This window comes from Melopsittacus undulatus, chromosome 5 (assembly GCF_012275295.1).
Source record: "Melopsittacus undulatus isolate bMelUnd1 chromosome 5, bMelUnd1.mat.Z, whole genome shotgun sequence".
NCBI classification, from domain to species: Eukaryota; Metazoa; Chordata; class Aves; order Psittaciformes; family Psittaculidae; genus Melopsittacus; species Melopsittacus undulatus.
In genome coordinates, this window is record NC_047531.1 from 46,924,490 (window position 1) to 46,941,853 (window position 17,364).

Sequence of the window (17,364 nt, forward strand, 5' to 3'; positions counted from 1 at the left end):
ACCGTTCCAGAAGTAAACCTCCAGGGCAATAGTACTGGACCAGGCTTTCTTTTCTAATGTGTGTGGTACTCCTAGTAAGATAAATGTAGTTAGGTGTTTGGACTTCTCTTCCCTGCAGTGAGATGTGGCTACACGTTGCAAAGAAAGGCTGCAGGGGGAAGGCTGCCCTGCAGACAGAGTGTTCCAGGACCTTGAGCTTGTTAGTCAGAGCTGAACACATTGGAAATGTTCACTGATGAGCTGTGTAATGAAAGCCAGATGCCAAGTGTTGTCCGCAGTATCCCTACATAAGAGTTTTCCTGTAGTCGTTTAATGTGTAGGCATGTCTTATGCGTGTAGAGTACATGAATTAGAAGGCATCTCTGTGCTCAGGCATGCTACGTGTGTGTGCACATAGCAATAAGTAACTTCTGGAATCTAACCAGAAAAAAAACCTTTGTATGTGCCAAACTTTCAGACATATGAAGACTTTTTCCATGGTCTGTCAGTAGCTGTATTTAGAAACATTCTCCTTTTTTTCTTTTTCTTTTTTTAAGTGTGGAAAATGGAATCATGGGGTTGAGTTAAGTATTCTTCCACTGCTTATCCTTGAGCAAAACTTCAACCACTAAGGCAAGCTGCTTAGGAGAATAGAACAATCCTAAGTTGGACTGGTTGATGATTTGCCCAAGTTTGATATTTATATTTTTTGTTCCCCTGAATTTTGATAATTCCAAAAAATCCTGCAGCTCCCATTTCCTCCAGTTTTGTGACTAAACGGTAGCTACTGGCCTTAACAGGGAGGATTTAGAACTGAAGTCTTTGAATGTTAATTGGTAATGAATACTCTATGCAACAATTCTTTACAAACCTTAAACTTGGTACCAAAGTATGAGGATTTATGAAGATTGAATAAGTTAGATTTTTTGAGGATCTTGGGTATACTGCTCATGCCAGATTTTTTTACTTAGGTAAAATATGATAGCGCCAAACCTTTATGCAGCAAGACTAGGCACAGTGGTAGTAGAGAAACTGCTTTATCTACCAGGAAGGTTTCTTGATTGTCACCTCTTAAAAGTTTTGCATGTAAACCCCTGTTTTTCCAAGTATCACAGCAAAATCAGATTTCTGAAGTGGATTCTCAACTCTAGCTCTCTTGATTTGGAGGTAGTGGCAGCTTCCACCGATCCCAGTGTATTAGTGTATTCAGCTAAATAGCTTCTAGCTGCATGGTGTGACTACTAAGCACATTAAGGCTGCTTTTGGGGCCTACTGAATCTAATTACATAAACATTTCTTTTTCATTTGATGAAGCTTTATTTATGGAATTTGATTGATGTTTTCCCATGTTTAGTCTCTGCTTCTCTACTGACACCATGAATCATGTAATATTTTTTTCAAGATGATAATGTTTGCAGAGAGAAATTTATAGGTAATAGTTACTAATGCTTAATAATTTGTAATGAAGGTTAGGTTACTGGTGATCTTTCTCCCCTCCCCATCCAACCAGCTCTTGCTGGGATTCAGTTATCCAAGAATCTCTCGCATGATTGCAGCAAAGACTACAAAAGCAAATCCCTGAGGTGTAAAATCCAAACCAACAAGATCCCCAAACACCCTCCCCATCTTTTAGTGTTTTATATTGTATGCTGTTATTTGTGATTTTCTCCATACTTGAAAAATAAATGGCTGGCAAAACTTCTACCTTACATAGAAATAATTCCATAAAGTGTGTGAGATACAAAATGTCAGAGTACAAGATAGTTGTCAAGAATTTTAGTTGCTTTAAATCAATGTTGTAATTCACAGCTGTAGAAAGAGTGTACTGCAGAGTGTGTACTGCCCAGCCACAGGCTATCAGATCCAATGGCTGTTATTGCTTCTGTTTTCATGAGGAATAGTATACATACTTCAAATGCATGCCAAGTATAAAACAAATTTGTTTCAGGTCAAGGAATAGCAATTACAAGTGTCAGAAAATTGGCAGCAGCTTACTGGTAGGAACCTTAGAATTTCTAGAAAGCTTGTGATGGGCAGCTCTATGTTATACTGGTTTTCCTTTGCAGAATTACCCATTTAATAATAATAATAATAATAACAATAATAATGATGAAGTACTCTTCTTCAATGAAAGGTGACCATCAAAATTTAAGGTAAAAAAACCCAAACAGCAAGCTCCACCAAAAAATTTCTTTAAAATTTTGCAGATATGGGATTGTCTTTTTAAATAAGGATCATGTACAGTGAGGAATGGATACATTGCAGTAATCATAGCTGCTTAATGCTGGAAACTTATTTCTCCACTGTATCATGGTGCTGAGGCAAGTCATGAGAGCTAACTGATGACCTTTTCATACAACTTTATATTGCTGTGAGTCTGAGCTGGCATTTGCTATGCGTATTGCTACGTTGGTAGTTTCAGGAGACCTAATCTCTAAACTACAGTTTAGCAACTCCTACTTGACACTAGGTACTAAATAACAGAAGGGTCCTCAGTATGGATTTCTATACACTTTAGATATTTGTGTAGCTAAGCATGATCTTAGTTTTATTTTTAGCTAAATAAAATTGATTTGATGTCAAAGCTTGACTTCTGTTTAGAAGGAAAATAATGCCTTTTCCTTTTTTTTTTTCATATTTCCCCTCCTTGTTTCATAATTGGGTTGAATCTCATTTGCATAGTAACCAGCTGTAGTAACAAAGTACTAAGACTTAACTGCAGGATGGGGAGTAGGAATGGGGTGAGGGAAGGGTGTTCCAACTTCAGTATATTTGCCAGAATAAGAGGGGAAATGCGACTTCCATGCAGTTTCAAGGACTGACCCTAATGTCAAGATTTTCTCCTTACAAAAGTGATATACCTGTTCCGTTGTTAGAGAGCAGATGTCCCAGCTCAGGTTCCCCTTTGTTATATATACTTGACAGTGAATGAAAGTGTTTACAGGAGCTGCCCTTGCTGTGTATGTGCAGTTCTACAGGAACTGAGGGTCTTTTTTGGCCTTGCACTTTGCAAGCATGAAGTAAGGTAGTTGTGGAAGTAAGAAATAAAGACTTGTAGTTCTTTGTACAGTTTCTCATGTATCTTCCTCTTTTTTTTTTTCTATTGCATGTATTTTTAGAGACTAATATTTTTAGTGTAAGGACTAATATTTCTTATAATGCACTTTGAGAATGAATGGGAACAATTTTCCTTTATAAATACCCTTAAATAATTTGCCCATAAATTCCAATTCTCACGAATCAAACTTCATTTCCATCTGTTACGCACAGGGAGTCTTGAGTACTTACTGATAACTGCTATAAAGAGAAATGTTAAACTGTCCTTTTGTGTCTGTTGAAGCTTTTTAGGTAATCCTGAAATATATAGAACTCCATGCTTTTAGCACAAAGGGCAAGTAATTTCTAAACCAGACAGGGTTATATCTAGAGCCTGCAGGGAAACGTGTATATGCTCCAGTGGTCTAGTATTTGGCAGGAATAGAAGCTCTGAATTTTCTTTTCCTACAGCTCCAGCATTTTGCGTTCCTTGAGAGGAGGAGTGTGTGAATATGGCAGCAGAATGCAAGCGATCATGCAGTTCATGGGATACCACTAATTCTGTTTTTTTGTGTGTCTCCTTACAAAGGAGTTTTTTGATTACTTATATTTTGGAAGATGTAGGCTCTTAGTGCAAGCGTTTTGGTTTTGTTTAATTATTGGGTGTTTTCAGACTTAACTTCTTAGCATACTGCTAGCAGAGCTCAGCATTCTCTTGCAGTAGCAAGATAGGATTTTTCTCACTCTTCAAGCCTAGATGGCAAGACACTTCTGGGATGAGGGGCTTGGATGCTACCACTGTACCACTTGAATGGTACAGTGTTTCACTTTGATCCTGGGAAGTCTGTGGGATGTTATTGCCAAGTGGCTTTGAAGGGCTTCTTGTTAGCACAAAGTGAGCACTGGAATGCCCTTGTGTTGAGGAAGAAAATAAGGCATATTTGTGAATACTTCTGTTTTACCCAGATAACTACTGAGTCTTATTTGAAGGTTTAAGGGATCATCTCCTAAGGTTTAATATAGCTTCTCTGCAGCAGATGCCAAACTAGTGTGAATTGAAACATCAGTGCTGGTTTGACCCAAGGTAGTGCAGTGAACTGCTACCTACTTTATTAATTCCTGATTTCTCTCTAGGGAGAACTGGAGAGACAGTTGCTCCAGGCTAATCCCATCCTGGAGGCCTTTGGAAATGCCAAGACAGTAAAGAATGACAACTCCTCAAGATTTGTGAGTATTACTATCCCAGTATTCTACACTTTTTAGAGGGGAGACTTGGTTTGCTTTTGTGTGAACTGCTGTCAGGGACAGGAGAACTGCCTATGCATAATTTCATTAATGTTAATGTGGGAAGTGAATTTCATTCAGTGAATTATCCGGAATAGACCTTATAAATTTCTGGAATGAAGGAACTGGACCCTGGGCCAGGATCATCTATGCTGATTTTTATTATAATTTTATTGCAGTCAGTTTTATCCTGGAGAACAAATGCTGGTTCTTTTTTTTTTTTGGCTCTGGAGAGCAGTGGGCAGCATCTGAGAGGCAGGTGGGTGAGCTAGAGCTGGAACCTCATGAAAATGGTTGAAGCTAAGATTGAGGGAGGTAGAACTGTCTAGATCAGGTAGCACATGAAACTGAAGGGACCTTAGTTACACTGAAGCATAAGGAATTAAAATTGTAGGGTGTCTGAATGTCAGGTATGTCTGAAAGTGTTTGGTGTCTTGTTTGTTAAACTGCTGTTTTGATCATCAGGCATTGCCTATTGGCTGATCTGATGTTTTGCCGAAAACCTGCCTGACCAGTTCTGAATGTCCTCTCCTGGGTTAAAAAGAGAAGGTTTACCTTTGCTGTTTGCTGCTGTTACCAGATAAAATGAATACTAATTTTAATATTGCTATCTTCCTCTTAGGGCAAGTTCATCAGAATCAACTTTGATGTCAACGGTTACATTGTTGGAGCCAATATTGAGACCTGTATCCTTTCTGCAGCCACTTAAAAGGATAAGTTAAAGGCTGTAGAGGTGACAGTAGTGGCACCTAGCTATCTCTTCACAGCTGACTTCCTGTAGTCAGGTTGAGAAGGTTGTTGAAAGCACTTAAATTTATGCTAGCAAGATTACTGTTGTAGTCTCTTGTTTATTTGTGATCTTTTCCACCATGGTGGAAATCTGAATGAATGAATTCTAACCTTAGGAAGCTGAAATGGAAGCATAAGCTGTGATAAGATTAATAGCTTTTAATAAGCCACTCTTACTTCTGTCCAAGACAAGAAGGGATGAATGGCCTCTGTCTCTTTCTGGTTGTTAATCAGTTAAGTCTTTTATCATAGCCATTGTTCAGAGGCTGGCAGAACTGAGACCAGAACCTCCGTAGGTTGTTGACTGATAATGATTGCTAAATCAATACCCCTGTTAATTGTTATGAGGAGAAGAGCAGGCAGTACAAGTTTTTTTTTCTCCTGCCATAGAATAGGAAGTGATCTGTATATCCTGACATATGCCTTGACTCTCTGAAGATCTGCTGGAGAAGTCACGTGCAATTCGTCAAGCCAAAGAGGAGAGAACCTTCCACATCTTTTACTACCTGCTGTCTGGGGCAGGGGAACATTTGAAGAGTAAGTGTAATTTTGTTGTAGCTATGGGGTTCCCTCATCACAGTGACAAGGTCCAAAGCTCCTATAGGCTAGGATCTGTTCCTTCATAATTTCGTGGCTCTACCTTTTAGATACTGTCACCCCTCTTCCACTTCTTCCATACATTCATACATCCCGCTGCCCTCCCCCTGCACTTCCCAGTTCCTGAAAACTTGCTTCTCTGGTTCCTTCCTGCACTCATCTCCTTGCCAACAATGACTCTACGCCCTTCCTTATCTAAATCACTGTCCCATGTTTAGTCTCGTCTTGCATGATGTAAACCTTCTAGTGCAGGAATGGTCCTACTGTGATGTGCTCAGCATTTAACTGAATGGAGCAGAGCTGCCAGTACCTAAGCAGCTTTGGAAGTCTAGGATCCTAGCACATCTAGCTTTAATACCTCAGCCTAGCAACTGGGGTCCATGTTGTGCAAGAGATGCAAATTGATCTGGAGGGAGGATACGTGAGGATTTTTCTCATATTTGCTACTGTTTAAGAGCTATGTGTAAATTTCCACCTTACTTGAAACAAATGAGGTGCCTGGAATGAAAGGCAAATTTACTTTCAAATGAATCTCTGCTTCTTATAGCACTAGGACATAATGATGTTTGACACTCCTTTGGAGAAGTAGCCCAGAGGAGGAACTAGAAAGAAATAAGGCAGAAAACCTTCAGTTTTGTCTGAAATACATTGAACGTTCCACATGCAGTTAAATTAGGCTTGATCCCACATTCATCCAGCAGCTGCTAGCATATGCAAATCAGAAATTTGATCTCAGTGCTAGCTTGTTGTCCATTAAAAAAAAAAAAGGAAAAATAAAAACCAAATATCATGGTAACTTCTTTCTCAATTCTTTCCTAAGCTGATCTGCTGCTGGAGCCTTACAACAAATACCGCTTCCTTTCCAATGGGCATGTTACGATCCCGGGTCAGCAAGACAAAGACATGTTTCAGGAGACCATGGAGGCAATGAAGATCATGGGCATCCCAGATGAGGAGCAGATAGGTATGAAACCTCTGAGGGGCTTGAAAATGCGAGGAAGCAAAAGAGTGAGCAGATCATATCTCTGAGCCTTTTTTTGTTCTGGGGTTCCTTGTTTGGGGGTTTTTTGTTGGTTTTGTTTTGTGTGATGTCTGTTTCCACACACCACATCACCTCCCCCCCAGTGAACAATGTGCAAGTAATAAACTTAGTGGCTTTGTAGTGACCCACCTCTGGATCTGCCAGCACAGTTTCAGTTTATACAGTTAATGTTAGAAGTCAGGCAGCTAATGAAAACATGCTTCTGCTTGCTGTTTTTGTTCCCAGTCTGAGGGCTGTACAACAGTTTAAGAATAGCACATCAAAGATAAAAGAAACCCCTCATTCTCTTGTGCAATGCACAGCTTGTGTGCTCCCCCTATACCTAAGCAGTGGCTCTAAAGTATCTAATCCAGCCATTGCTGGATTGGTACTTTGAGAATGGCCTGGTCATAGTGCTTTTCTTTCCAGCTTAACATTGAACTGCTGATCAGAAGTTAATATTGTCTGATTCTGGGAGCACAGTACCATGGCAGTGAAGCTAGAATCAAATGCAATGAGCACAAAGTGCACTGATATGTATTCACCAGAGCTCTGTGCCACCTCATTCATGATCTGCTTCACTGGTTGGGAACCAGTGTTCTGCAAAATATATAGTTTCTATATATATAAAGTTTTAAAAACTAGTACTGTGTTTTTCTCTACACAAAAGCAAGCATTTGTGGTGGTTTGAGGTCACCACCTCCTCTGCTGGAGGCTGCAGCTCTTGTTGCTGTAGGAAATACGTGCCTTTGCCTTAACTATTGTTTTTCATGGTCCAACGTGCTATAAATCCAGTCTGTCATTATCCACATTTTAATACACTTCCTGATATCTTGAATCATCTGAGACTGTAACTGCTGTATGGATGTGAAGAGAAATTTGCCTAGACCAAATAAAAGAATTGGCAGACTAATTTATTGTCAGGATGTCCTGCTATGCTCCGTTTTTTTGAGTTGGGTTTTTAATGTACGCTCTAGGGCATGTTTTTGCTGTCACATAGATGATCTATTGGTTCCAGCCACTGCAGCAAAGATAACTTTAGTGTTTTGCGCTTGCTGTTCAAAGTTTAAAGTGCTCTAATGTTCTTTATAGGCTTAGAAGAATAATATGTACAGTAGCTGGCTGGATGGTAGGCTTACTTAGTTTTGATGTGAAGTCTAAGCACTAACTATCCTCCTTTTCAAGTCAATGTCAAAATAAGTGCCAGGACTCCAGATTCAGCTGTCAAACCACTGACTTTCATAACATGCCACTAGGAACTTCCATTTTTCTTTTCTGTGAGTCCTGAGGTAGCGTATATGGAGCCTTTGTTTGCTCTGCTGTCAAAACAATATTCTTTTAGAGCAAATGTTTCTCTAACAGGGTCCTGGTTTAACCGCAGATGGCAACTAAGCACCACACAGCCACTCACTCACTCCCTCCTGGTGGGGTGGGGGAGAGAATCAGAAGAACAAAAGTGAAAAACCTCCTGGCTTGAGATGAAGACAATAAGTAAAGCAAAAGCTGTGCACACAAGGAATTTGGTCACTATTGCCTGTGGGCAGGCAGGTGTTCAGTCATCTCCAGGACAGCAGGACTTCATCACACATAACAGTCACTTGAGAAAACAAATACCATCACTCCAAAGGTCCCCCTTCATACTTCCCCCATATTTATATGCTGAGTATGAAGCCATGGAATATCCCTTTGCTTGGTTGGTGTCAGCTGGCCCTCCTGTGTCCCCTCCCAGCTTCTTGTGCACCCCCAACCTACTCACTGTTGGCGTGTTGTGAGAAGCAGAAAAGGCCTGGACTCTATGTGAGCAGTGCTCAGCAGTGACTAAAACATCTCACTGTATTCCCAGTGTATTCCCAACACTGTTTTCAACACAAATCCCAAACATGGCCCCACAGTAGCTACTGTGAAGAAAATTAACTATCCCAGCCCAAACCAGCACAAACAGGTAGAAATTGGGGGCTGAGAAAACATCTGTGGTACAAGATCCCCTTTGCCAGTGACTGGCAGTTTGCTTTGCTCAAAGCAACTAAAAGCTGTTATGCAATAGGTTTTGATTAATACGTGGTGAAAACTGAATTGATGTTACGGTATTGAAAAATGCCTTTCCTCTCCTAGCATCTGATGATGCTTTTGTAACGTACTATTTGAAGAGTATGAATATATCATTAGCAATAGGTGGGGTGATTCATCAGGGAATTAGTAATAGTTACAGTACAGGCACTTCTGCCCACATCCTGCTGCCCTTCATACTTTCTAATGTATGAACTATGGACCTTGGTTAGAGAGCTGAAAGCCGTACAGGGTTAAAAGAATAAAATCCTCCTCCTCTTAACTGCTTGTACTCTTAACTGTCTCTTTCCTGTGTTTAACAGTAGTCATTGAGGAAAATTAAGTATTGAATTCCGTGAGTGAATTTGGACCCTTATCAGGGAATAAATGTTTTATCAAAAAATATGTTAGAAGATGGCATATTATCCTCAGTCTTGTTTCTCACTTTGCTATAGTGATGTTGAGAATAGCTTAATCTCCAGGCTGCGTAGTCTTGCATAGAGTAGATAGGGTGTGTACTGAATCAGAGTCATATAAGGTAATTGCTCTGATGCTTTTTCCCAGAACAGTCTTTGGGATGTTGAGAATGGCCTCCTAATCATGTCAGGAAAAATAAATGGGTCATATCAGGGCTTTTGGTGATGTCTTCCACTAAGCTCTTATTATTATTTTTAAAAGGTCTGCTGAAGGTTATCTCTGGTGTGCTTCAACTTGGCAACATAGTCTTCAAGAAGGAGCGTAATACAGACCAAGCCTCTATGCCAGACAACACAGGTAACCAATCTCCTCTCCATCCCACAAACAAAAATGCAGAAAAACCCCTACAGGAAGTTCTTGCAAGTAGAAGAATGTATTACAGTATGTAGGGAATGCTGGAGTCCTGTTTTTCTGTAAAGTGAATTATTTGTTAAAGGAGCTGCCATGCTCCTTCACACAAGTGTGCACTGTTTTGCCAAGTGTGTGTTTGCAGCCACCCATGGGCAAGAATGTGGCACTGTTCTTGTGACCAGGCTAGCCAGGAAGTACTTGCGATGACCAGATGAAAAGAACTACTCTATTTGAATATGTAGTGTGTGTGTGTGTTTAGCCAATCTAGGAGTAATTGCTCCTACAAACCTGTATTATCAGACTTTAAGGAATGTTCTTTGCTGATTCGGTAGTTTGACTTGCAGCCGTAAAAGTAAGATGGATAGTTTTGTGGTGGGTGTAAAGTATGTGTACATCTTTTAATTGCACTGCCTATTGTTGCACGTGTAAATAGATAGTACCATGTTTCACGTAATAGAAGGAAGACTTAACTCTTACACCTTCATTATAGACATACTGCAGAAATATAAGAGCTTGCTAATATATCTTTTTTATATTTTTGGCTATTATTATGGAAAATACGCTCTAAGTGACATTTTGGGGAGGAAAGTAAACCATTTTGGTTTTGGATCTTGAGTATGAACTACAGAGTTGCCTCAAAGACCAACCAGTACATGAAGACAGAACTTTTAGCTTAAGAAATCTATTACTTGGCATAGCTTTAAATTGATTACTGTCTATGAACATTGTAAAGCTTCTGTGTTATGACTTAATGGTATGAGAGTATCGTTTCAAATTTACTCTCATGGCTTCAGGGGAAACTCAATCTGTAGTCTGGGTCGCAAGGGTTTTTGGGTTTTTTTGAAGATACCTTTTTTTGTCTCATCAGCCTGTTCATTTAACTTTTTTTTGGGGGGGAGGGTGTTTAAAAGCTCTTGGGAAGGCAGTTGCAGGAATGTTTTTCTTTTTCTCTTGCTTTCTGTGAGAAAAAGGGAAGAATACTCATCTTTTTGTTGTTTCCTTTGACCATCTTTAGCTGCTCAGAAAGTGTCTCACCTTTTGGGTATCAATGTGACGGATTTCACTAGAGGTATCCTGACTCCTCGCATCAAAGTTGGGCGGGATTATGTCCAGAAAGCTCAGACCAAAGAGCAGGTATGCATGCTCTAAAAGTGAATGTGTACTTTAGTCTTTAATCTTGCCACTACAAAGCTAACAAATATATTAGAGGTTTCTGTAGCTTTTAATAACCATCTTTATGACTGCAAGGTATGGCTACCACACTTGAATAATGTAGCATACTGTTTCTAGTATTTGCTCACTTTATTTGTATGAAGGTAGAAATCTGGCTGTCCCAAGGGAGTAAATCCCTTCATTGCTGTATGCAAAGGTGACATTTTCAAATCGCTGTAGTACAGAAAGCACCACTTCTGTATTGTACATTCTGTATGGCACTTCTGAGTAGGTCAGCTACTAGGGTGGAAGAATTTGCTGCTCACCCTTCAAATTGACTGTAAGCTTTGTAACACTCTTAAATCCGATTGTGCTCAAAATGAAACCTGACCTAGGAGCTAGTGGCCTCCTGAACGGAGGAAAGCCCCTGTGCTTACTCACTATATGGCTTCTTTATGAGCATGTTCTTATTCTCAGTATAAATAAATGTGTCCACATAACATGGAAGGGTTTAGGAAGAGCACAAAGTCTGGAAATAATTGCAGTCTGCCTTTCCATGCTGCCTTTCAATTTTGATACTTAATTTCTTACTACACATATTATTCCTGTGTCATCACAGGAAGGGTATTGGCATGAGAGGGAGGGATTTGGCTTCAGAAATCTCAAGTTAGAAAAGAATTTAAATGCTTTCCTTTGGGCCTATGAAACATGCTGTGTTACTATAGTTTTTGGAGGTGAGTGGTCATAACTTTTCTTTCTTGAATACCAGGCATTGGTTTCTCTAACTGGCAGGATCCTGAAATTTGGCTTTCACACACTAATTAAGTAAGACAAATTCTTCACTCTTGTTTATGGAGTGTCAATGTGCCATTGGCTTTTCATTGAAAATAACATCTGAAGTTAAGCTTTTTCAGTGAGTTTGATGGAGAGAAAATATTGGCCTACTGCTGGGCTATTAGATGCCCAAACAGTGTAACATGTGCCTTTCTTTGGATATATATTATAACTCCTGATTTTTGACTTTTTATGCTTAGGCTGACTTTGCCATTGAAGCGCTGGCTAAAGCCACTTACGAACGTATGTTCCGGTGGCTGGTTATGCGGATCAACAAGGCATTGGATAAGACCAAGCGCCAGGGTGCATCCTTCATTGGAATCCTTGACATTGCTGGCTTTGAGATCTTTGAGGTAAGGAGATGTCAGGCCTTGCACTTGGTACAGTTTACTGTGGAGCAATGACTGCTGAAGGAAATGACTTTAAAACTGGAAGAGTTTAGTTTTGGATAGGATATATATTCCAATTCTGTTCTAGAAATCTCTGCTAAGTAAACTCAGATAAGTTAATAAGTGCTCATTCTATAGTAGTTTATGTACTGCAAAAACCATTACCTCATTGTTGTGTGTTCTGGTGTTTACATCCTTTTTGGTATGTGTATTAGAAGTACTTTAATTTCACAGTTCCAGGTGTTCTTGATTCTTTATAGCTCACAGCTTAAAAGTTTGCTAACCTACAAAAGAAGTCCTTTAGAAATATCATCACTGGATCATCACTGAACTTAAATTTTATGTCACATTAGTCTGTCCTAAAACATTTGAGGGGTGACCCACTGAAACCTATTACCATTATTAAAAATTGTTAGAAATGGTTTCTTCTTCCTGCAGTTGAGTTTTGGGGAAAGGTGAAGGCAGGGTATATACCAAATCAGATCCAGCATAAATTCTGACCTATGTATGCTCTTTTCTGCAAAGAAGCCTGAAAATCAAGGATCAGAGTGTGGTTTCACATACAGCTAAATGGATTTAACAGCAACTCCCTGATGCAGAAAAGGAGTGAACTTGCTCCTTCTCTCCTCTTCTGCTCCTGGCTGCAACCATTTGTACTGGTCACCTCTTTACCTCTGTGAAAAATGCTTCTTAGGGTGTTTTATAGTTGAATCAGTCTGCAGAGGGGACTTTGAGCATAAAAACTGATGCAAGATAAATGTAGGTGAGGAAAAGCTGAAGGGAAAGTTGAGGGAGAGATGGAAAAGAGGGGAAATGGGAGCTCCCCCTGTAGGTGGCAGTGAACTGTTAGGCAAAAACATGTTTGTGAAACACAGAATGTGGCTTTGCATTACCCTTAGTCAGAAGCAACAACAAGCTGCCATCAAAAAAGAACTGTCCTGTCATTATCCCAGCTAGGCAGCTCCTATCAACCTGTTACGCTGGATCTAGCTCATGTGCAGCTGCAAAATGAATTGGACCAATTTAAAAACAAAATCAACTTTGCTGTGCCTTAGTTTTCAATTTCATTAATAACTTTACTCTTTTCATTCCCCCTCTGATCACGGTTGGTTTCATAGTTGCTGGATCTCATGAAAAGGATGGGAATGGAAATACATTGCTAGGAATTACTGAAACATGGAAGTGGACTGTTCTCTTTAGCAGCTGCATTATATTTAGTGTGGTCTAACATGAAGATGCACTGTCATTTATTAATCTTGTCCTTACAGTTTGAAGAAGTCTCAAGATGAAGAAATTTCCCTCATTTTCCTTCATCTGATTTTTATATATGAGGATTAAAAAGGGACTTTCCAGTCCACATACTTTTAGGAATTTGTCTTCAGGCTTCTGTTGCTTCCTCTTCCTATGAAGAGAACTTGCCAGTTGTGAGTTTGTGAGAAAACTGGAGTCTTTTCTGTTCCCAAGTGAAGTAGCTGCAGTAATTCTTCAGCTGTTTGTAGCTAAACTTTCTTTGCAAAGTCTGAGGAACAGAGTGCATGAACTTCCCTAGGGATTGCAGCAGTGATGCATTGGCACATGACTGGAAAGGCAGTTCATAAGCAAATGGGTTTATTGACATTGGGCTGTCCACCCCACAGAGAACACTAGCATAAATTCCTGAACTATAAGTGTGATTTTTCCTGCTAAGAGAATATAGGTGTGTCTTCAAAAGCAACTGTTCAAACATCTTTCTGCCTTTTTCTTCATCAGCTGAACTCCTTTGAGCAGTTGTGCATTAACTACACCAATGAAAAGTTGCAGCAGCTCTTTAACCACACCATGTTCATTCTGGAGCAAGAGGAGTACCAGAGGGAGGGCATAGAGTGGAATTTCATTGACTTTGGCCTGGATCTGCAGCCCTGCATTGACCTCATAGAGAAGCCGGTAAGCTTGTTGTTCTGCCGTCAAGCAGCAGGAAATGGCTGCACTAATTTTGCCATTGAAGACATAACCTCTACCTGTAGACTGGAAACCAGCTTTGTAGCTTTTGTAATCCTCTACTGATGTTGTGGTACACTTAGAAGCGGAAGTGAACAGCTTCTTCTTTGCCTTGAAGTGTGTCACCAATAAATCTGTTCGTATGAGTTCTGTAGGTAATATGGCATGAAAACACATCTAGTGAGCCACTTCTTCCTCTCACAAAATTGTCTTCATTTGTGTAGATCTTTCTTACTTAACTATAAGTGTGATGGAAAGCTGTGACTATCTCTTGCTTTCATTCTGCCCTAATGAAACTCAGAAAACTATGAATTTCATAGTAGATTTAAGTACTAGCTTGGGCAATGTTCTTTGACAGCTGTCTGCATTTAGACACCTGAATATCTTGCAAACAGTGTGATACTGTTCCTTCTATTAAAAAGATTTTTTTCCATGTAAACCAGCCTAGACAAATGTCATGGAAGAGACATTCTCATAAAAATTTTGAAGAATTATTAACAATTTATTAGTGTAGAGCTAGTAGAGCTGATACCAAACAACAGGTGAATGTAATGGGGAGTAGGCTTAGGTATCCTTTTATTTCCTCAACTCATCTAAATGTCTTAATTATTGGTATAGTAGTGTATTTAATAATGTTTTGATGTTTCCCTTCTTTAAGGCTGGGCCTCCTGGTATCCTGGCCCTGCTGGATGAAGAGTGCTGGTTCCCAAAAGCAACAGACAAAAGCTTTGTGGAAAAAGTTGTACAAGAACAAGGAACCCACCCCAAATTTCAGAAGCCAAAACAGTTGAAAGACAAAGCTGACTTCTGTATCATACATTATGCTGGCAAGGTAAAGAATTCAGAGCTAAAATGTGAACATTGAAATGTCTGCTGTATTTCCTAATGCGTAACCACCACTTAGGAATGGCTACTTATCTAAACATCTGCCTATGGGAAACCAGTGGGAGATTTAACAACGTTGTTCCATTTGTTGTGGACCTTAATGTGCCTTACGGGATTTGTCTGCAAATTATATATGAACAGTTGACAATGTCAAACTGACACCAATTTAAATTTGTTCTCTGTGGCTTGGTGAGATTTGAGGTACTTTTCAGAAACCTTGCATCAGACTTCATCACCAAAAATGATGCGGTTGGCTTCTTGTGTCACATTCTGGGTGGAGCAAATTAGCATTGCAAATCTCTTTACTGACAAAACAGAACATGCAGCTGTTTGTTAGGGTTTAAAATTTGTAGTTATGCTTGCTTGGATAGCAAATCCAAGAATGATCAGGTGATCTGTCGTTGATTGTGCAACCTCAGTGCTACTTTTATAGACTTTGCAGGACCTCAGTGCATCTTGAGCTGCAGAAAATCCCCCACACCCCTCAGTTTCTTGATGTATTTATCTTCTCCAGGTGGATTATAAAGCAGATGAATGGCTGATGAAGAACATGGATCCACTGAATGATAACATTGCTACTCTTCTCCACCAGTCATCGGATAAGTTTGTGTCTGAGCTGTGGAAAGATGGTATGTAATTAAACTTAATCTCATTGGGGTTTTTCTCTTGTTTTATGTAGGAGAGTTTGTTTGATCATCAAAAGTCTGTGATGAGCTGTGTTGCTTTTTTCCTGAAGACTAAGCCACCAAGATGAGCATCATCTGGAACATCCTTTGCTTAGATCATGGTATCTCATTAAAGGTTCTCTGTAACTCAAGAGAAAGGTTCACTTGCATTAACTTATGCTAAGCTTGCTGCATATATAGCAATTAGTTCTCGAAACCAAGAATGCTAGGATAAAATATGAATATACCATTATGTCCCAGCAGCTTGCATAGCTGCAAGAGTCCAAACGCAAGATCTGAGGTTGAATCTGTTTTCAGTCCTGCAGCTAGTGTATCCTTTCCACAGTGCTGTTCAGTATTTTACTTTTATCTTCTCTGAGTTTATCTGCTTTTGAGTCGTACTGTTGCTGTCACTTTCTGTGGTAGGTTTTCTTTGACGTCTCTGTCTGTTGCAGAGATGCAGAACGTTCAGAGAGCCTATTTCTATGAACACTTTCCTATTCTTCATCTAGAACCAGGTGACTGAGAAACCCAGCTGTTGTGTCATGTGTAATGCATCCTAGAGCCATGCAAGAAGTGCTTCCGTTAACTTCTCTTTGTCCCTCTGTCATACCTGCTTGTCTTTCTTGCTCATTTCCTCTGCTTTGTGCTAGTAGCTCCTCACGGACTTTAAAACAAAAGTAAAACTCACTTTGCAAGTGGATACAAATAAAACATGGACATACTCAGGTGCTAAAGGTTGTTCTAACAGCTAAAAGCAAATCCCTGTCAGTTGTTTGAATGCAGAGCTAGTAAAGCTGTATTTCTTGCAAGATTTGGAAGGATGATTTCTGTGACTAGGTTTAAACTGAAATACAGTTTAACATTATTCTAGTATTGGGATTTGACTTCAGCTGCTGATAGTTTAAACTATCAGCAAAGTTAGTTTGGCAAAGGAACTTGTACTGCATGAAAAATGGCTGTCAGCAAGTTGTGCCTAACAAGGCCTTTGCTTTGTGTGGCTCCTTTTGGACTTGAAATGTCAGCTGAACCATCGCTTATAAGTTCTCATTTATTGTTCTTAGCTGAATCTTCTGTTGCAAGTGACCGTCCTCTTTGCTATCTTGATGTAGACTGCAGGGCTCAAGATTTTTAAGAGGATTGTTCCAGCTGTAATCTGGGACACTCTTCTGTGGATTTCCCTGTGATGTCATCTAGTAAGATAACCTCCTTTTTCTGATAGGACAACCTTAACCCTATTTTAACAGCTGCTCTAGAACTGAGCAGTTCTAAACTGATATTAGCTATAAATCAGAGCATCCTTTCTTGTTTCTTCTTTTGTAGGGGTTTCTCTTAGCAGTTTTTTTTAATCAGAAGCCAGTTGAGCACAAGTTGATATATTTTCTGAAGTGAAGATTGAGAGCCTGAGTTTAGGCATCAGCCAACCACTAAAGATAAAGTGAAGAAGCAGCTTGAAAACCCTTAATAAAAATGGGAGTGTGAAAACTTACAGTGCTGCAGTTGGTTTTTGTTGGTTGGGTGTATCCTTACCTCTACGTAGAAGAGCAATGTGAAAAAGTAATGTTTTAGTTTCTTCTTGTCCCAGCTACTCTCAGATTTAACTGGCTTTTATTGAAAAAAAGATCTGTGGAGTCCATCTATCAAAGTGATAGCTTCATCAGTGATTGGATGTCACTATGGCATAGTGGAGAAACTGTTGGGGCAGGGAGTTCTGACTTTCTCCTAGTGATATTGTATATGTCTCTGTCATAGAGTTACTTGTACTCCGAAAATAACTCAAACAGTGGTATCTTGAGGTTTGGTTTGTGTCTTGCCTTTTAGCATGCTTGCTCAGTTTACAAGTAGACTTGCTTCTTCTGATCGCCGGTCATGGCAGCTCTAC

The 17,364-nt window shown here is 39.7% G+C and overlaps 1 protein-coding gene across 1 annotated transcript in view; it reads left to right on the forward strand.

The window, feature by feature from the left end:
- Nucleotides 1-17,364, forward strand: part of MYH9 (myosin heavy chain 9) — a 73,525-nt gene that overhangs the window by 36,087 nt on the left and 20,074 nt on the right. Inside the window, exons 6-15 of the mRNA XM_005150395.4 lie at nt 4,150-4,242; nt 4,922-4,985; nt 5,527-5,625; nt 6,506-6,649; nt 9,431-9,526; nt 10,596-10,714; nt 11,767-11,919; nt 13,705-13,878; nt 14,591-14,764; nt 15,332-15,446. Coding sequence (XP_005150452.1) covers nt 4,150-4,242; nt 4,922-4,985; nt 5,527-5,625; nt 6,506-6,649; nt 9,431-9,526; nt 10,596-10,714; nt 11,767-11,919; nt 13,705-13,878; nt 14,591-14,764; nt 15,332-15,446 — 1,231 coding nt within the window. The remainder of the gene's footprint in view (nt 1-4,149; nt 4,243-4,921; nt 4,986-5,526; nt 5,626-6,505; nt 6,650-9,430; nt 9,527-10,595; nt 10,715-11,766; nt 11,920-13,704; nt 13,879-14,590; nt 14,765-15,331; nt 15,447-17,364) is intronic.